We start from the raw sequence: 5,202 nt of genomic DNA, 5'->3' as shown, positions 1-5,202 counted from the left end.
TTTCATCTGCTTCATTTTCTTCCTCATCCAACTGAGCTACACTCAAACCATTCGTAAGTTACATTTAAAGTTAAAAATATAAGATAGCACTGCAAAATTTCTGAGGTTTCAAACCTTCAGCACAGTTTGAAATTGACGGCTTCATAAAATTTGAGGAGCCGCAAAACAGAACCGTTTGGATTTGTCAATATCAAGACCATATATGGGAATTCATAAATTTGTGGAGCTGCAAACAGAATCGTTAGATTTGTCAATGTCAAGAATGACTGAAGGACGGATTGGACCATCAGCTCTATCAGTGATCGAGAGACAATTAGAACTCAACGAAATTGATCAAAATGGCGCAATTTCATTGAACCCACCGATTCAAGAAGTGAGTAGGGAACAAACAGGTACAGGAATAAATCAAAAGAAAATCTGGCTTAAGAAGTATCAAAATGAAACGTCCAACATCCAAACAATCAGAAGGAAACAGTCCAAAGGAAACAAAGGTAGCACCAGAAAGAAACATCCAGAGCGTTCGACTCACACAGGTGAAAAGCGGTTTAAATGCGAAACATGCACGATAGGCTTCGCTAGGTCATGGGTTCTGCATAGACATGTAATGATTCGTACCGGTGATAAGCCCTTCTCTTGTCCGAAATGCAGGAGGGGTTTCAATCAGAGAGGGAATCTGCTTGGACATATATAGTCTCATACAATGAAAAACCGTACGTTTGTTCGCTTGTTGCGTGCGGGAAAAATTTCACCCGAGCACACAATATGAAACGTCACATGAAGATTCATGAACAATGATAGGCCCAAATTCAACTGCACTGTATGCTTCATAACATTCTTGGGGAAACGCTATTTGACATGAAGAATCACATGATGGGCTGATAGACGCATTTTAAACCAAAATGTATTTCCATTGCTATTTCTGGTGTTGTTATTTCTGTAAGATAAATTTATTTTTCCTTGTATTGTTGTCATTGCTTTATATGCGTATTATTATCGTTCCCTCTACTATTTCTTTATTATTTCTTTTATCTTAACAAATAGAATTCCCCGTTTCATGTCTACCTGCACCTTACTGAACAACCTTTTCACTATTAATATGTGCATGGCAAGCAAGTAATTTGAATGCCATGCATGAAGAACCTGCAATTAAGTGTCACTACTATTAAATTACTAATGAAATGAAATTGTCTCGAATGAATTTCTCACTCAGTTATTGCACAAACAACATGGAAGATTTTTGGAAACGGAAAGGCTTCTCTTGATTTGAAATCTCCTATCATTTTGTAGGATTACCTATCCATTTTTTTCAACATTTCATATGCAATATTGAACTGAAGATATCAAGCATTTCAATTATGTCATTTGCAAGCGTCGTTTCACTTGATCAGAATATTTGATAGACCACTTTAATCGTTTCACTTGATTAGAATATTTGATAATCCATTTAACTACGAACTCATATAATTGGTGCTAAACAGTTGATCAGCATTTAATAACAGTTCCAAATGTGCAACAGAAAATGTCGGATTACCGGAATTAAAGCTATGTTCAAATAAAATTTCTATAATATCTAACAAACAGCGTGATGAAATCTTATTAATTGAAGCAATGAGGAGGATATAAGCTAACAATGAACAGTATAACACAAGGATATCTCATTATCTACGCCATGGACAATGATATGCATTGTAACCTATACAATGGACAATGCTGAAGGGCAGCTTATTTCCATGATAATCCTGATGGAGCTTATAAAACTCCGGAACAACTCAGTTTTTCACAATTAAGCAGAAATACATCTTCGCACGATTGAAACACAACGACATCTTTGCATATCCGCCAAAACTGAACAGCAAACTACGATATTCTTTTTGTTTGCCGAATACATTTCCTGTAGCATATCTCCAACTCAACGACCTATTAACCAACCGGCTATCGAAAACAAAGCAAGGAGATTGTCAATTGGTTATATTACTTGTTCGTTGTGTATAACTCATTTATCATTTTTTACCAATTTACCTCGTACTTTACATATTATAATACTTTTCGTTTTGTTTTTTTTTTTCGTCGCTAACAATATTGTGCAAGAAGAATATTACATCCATAAATCTATGTCGCTGAAATGTGAAATCGACAAATTAGCTTCCCAACAGAAAATCGTGAAAAGAAATCATAACATAAAAAATCAAACTATTATCATGTTACTTTCTCCTTGCCAAGTGTCACATTACATAGCTTAATCGAAATATAAGACTTAGTGAATGTTTTAATGTTTCTAACGTCTCATTCAAATATGTTCATTTCTGATTAACCTAATAATAATCATTATGATGTGAATTGTAGTGGAACAATAATTGAAAACTTTAATGTTATCCGTTTATTGTTATATATAATATTGCATTACATTTTATACGATACTTTACAATACAGTTAACATTCAAGAAATTTTCTATTTCTATTCTGTTCTATCTCAACTCATCCATAATTACTGCCAATAAGTATTCCTATTCTATGCCCATTATGTTACAATTACTATATGTAATTTACAAGTTTGAAATTCCCCTGCTAATTTAGAAATCCTTTCGTTTATGAAAGTGTTAAATAAACGAAGAAAAAGAAAAAAAAGAAGCTTATCACCCTTTTTGCAATGTTATCAGTGCCATCATCACAATCGATAAGCGTAATTAATGCCTTCGGTAAAATCTGTTTAGTGTTCGTCATAGTGTTAAGTATAGTCGCTAGGATACAATTATGGAGAAGAAAACGACGGCTATGTTTAAGTTCAATCAACGAATTGTTCAATTTGATCAACTTCAAAATGAGGAAGAAAATACCATGTAGATGATAATGATACGGATATCACTAACAACTATAATGAACGAATATCGATGTTAATTTTAAAATTCCTTGGAGTGGAATAAAAAATTATTATTTGTTAATTATATTAACATGAAGAAAACTGAAATTGATTTTATTTCAGTTCATTATAAAGTGGCTCTTTTCTTTTTCATTTATGCAAATTTGTTTGATCTATTGATGATTATTACTTATGATACAATGAATAATTGAATGAAGAATTTGAGGAAGAAAGTTATACGAATATGTTTACATATTGGAAAAGTAAAAATTATTAGAATATTTCATCTGTTGCATTTTAAATGTAATCTTTTCTTTTTAAGTTATCATATTCCAATATCCATGTCTTTTCATATTTTTCATCATTTTCTTTTATTGTAAATTTTGAAATTCCTATTCCTTTTCTTTTTCTAATCCCATTGACAATTAAGAAAAGAATACAAATACAAAATTTTGAAGGGATAATTTCTGCATTTATCAGCAAAAATCAAATGCCCTGATAACTTGACAGTTAACTATACTGAATCACTCGATAATTATCGATAATTATTAGCATCGTAAAGCTTCGTTTGATCACTAAAATATTCAAATGATTCCATCAAATAGATTATAAATTCGACTTTGGGTATATCAAAAATTCATAAATTAATTTTCGTATATATGCAGTGGAAAAAAAAAGAAATCAATGTTTCGTAAAATTCATATGATAAAAGTTGTTGATTTTTTATTAAATTTTCATAAAATTTCAAAAATTATTTTTACTTCAATAAAAAATATGCATATTATTATCTCCTCCTGTTTTTACTTCAACCCCTCCGTGGTCTCTTTATAAAAGATAAATCATTTGCAACATTGGTATAAAAATAAACAAAAAAAAAAAGCAAAATGAACAATGAAATGAACAATGAAATTTTGATTCAATCAACCATCATTTTTTCTTTATCACCAAATGGTTCTTCTTTGAGATCAATTCGTTGCTTCAATGCGAACTGAAATTTAATGAAAGAAAAAATTTTTTAATAAAATTATTGGCTTGTGATAATAAAACAAAATTTATCATTGTTTTAAAGAAAAAAAATAAAATAGTTAAAACAATATGGTTGTCCAATTATTCGCCTTGCAAAATATAACAAAAATACAAAAAAGAAAAAAAATGTAAAAAAAGTAGTTTAAAAAATAGCATTGAAAATATTATGCAGGAAATATGCAAAAAATTAGATGAAATCAATTTTAATTTGTTAAATAATCAACAAAAAAATTGAAATCCTGAAGAAAACATTTAAAAAAGAAAACGATTTACGCCATATCACTCAAATTATTTGTATTAAATTAAAAGAACATAAACCGAAACTAAAAATAGAAACAAAAATTTTGTGAAAATAAATTAATATGAAACGAATATTGTTCAGGAAAACTTTTCAAAATTCCTGAAAAGTACTAATTTCAATCACAGAGAGTTATAAAATCTTTGGTGATGTACTAATACCTTAAATTTTTTGATTATTTAAGTAAAAAAGGTTGGAAAAAAAAAATCTTTTCCAGTGTAACAGCAGGAAAGAAAGACCATTATAATTAAAAAATTAATCATAATGACTTAAAATTTTCCACTTATTGTAAACTTCCTTTCATAATAACCTAATTTACAAAAAAAACGACAAAAAATGAAATTTCAAATTCGATTCAATTAGCAAAAAGTTTATTGATTTCAAATTCATTAGTTGCAAAGATTTATTAACTTACGAGAATTCATCAATTTATTAATTTATTAATTTTAAGTCTTAATTTTTATTCTTTCGGTAGAATTTATTACTGAAACAATTTGCTTATTCCTTTTGTTTAGTAAATTTAAAAAAAAAAAAAAAGATTGCTCTAAATGTTAGCAATACCTTTGTCATAGCATTTCAGTTGATTAATTACAGGTATTTCGTGCATAACACATTTGTTATGCATACAATTATCTTAAAAAATAATTGAAATCTTCGAATAAATACTATAAATTGTCCATTTTTCATCTTGCAAATAATGACACGCTTGTCAAAAAAAAACAGCAAAATTTTAAAATTTCATTTTTCATATCACCTAAATTTTTCAAATTTTGATAAATTTCTTTGTGTTTATAAATATATTTCTTTCGTTTTTCTTTTTTTTTATTACAGATTCTTTGCGTATATTTTTAGAAATTTTATTTCAATCTTTCTTATATAATTTGTTGGATAATAATCTCAGCGGAAAAACTTTTTGCTAATAAATAAAGTAATGTTGTAAATTTAAATAAATTTCACATTTAATTAATGAATATTTTCTAATGGTTATAAAACAAAAGGAAAGGATAATACCAATAAATAT

The 5,202-nt window shown here is 28.5% G+C and overlaps 2 protein-coding genes across 2 annotated transcripts; one reads left to right on the top strand and one right to left on the bottom strand.

Moving 5' to 3' along the window:
• Positions 1 to 262: 262 nt before the first annotated feature.
• LOAG_12401 (zinc finger protein) lies at positions 263 to 691 on the top strand (the record flags this gene model as incomplete). Its single annotated transcript, XM_003147914.1, has 1 exon — positions 263 to 691. One exon carries the CDS (start codon positions 263 to 265, stop codon positions 689 to 691), a length of 429 nt encoding a protein of 142 aa, XP_003147962.1.
• Positions 692 to 2,027: 1,336 nt separating this feature from the next.
• Positions 2,028 to 4,814, bottom strand: LOAG_12400 (ATP binding protein; the record flags this gene model as incomplete). The annotated part of the gene is made up of 4 exons (XM_003147913.1): positions 2,028 to 2,117; positions 2,638 to 2,811; positions 3,783 to 3,845; positions 4,774 to 4,814. Coding segments are annotated over 4 exons (368 nt in total), but the record flags the coding sequence as incomplete, so codon positions are not given.
• Positions 4,815 to 5,202: the final 388 nt, after the last annotated feature.

This window comes from Loa loa (assembly GCF_000183805.2).
Source record: "Loa loa unplaced genomic scaffold supercont3.766, whole genome shotgun sequence".
NCBI lineage: Eukaryota > Metazoa > Nematoda > Chromadorea > Rhabditida > Onchocercidae > Loa > Loa loa.
The sequence above is the reverse complement of the archived record's forward strand: the minus strand, read 5'-3'. Positions and strand labels throughout refer to the sequence as shown.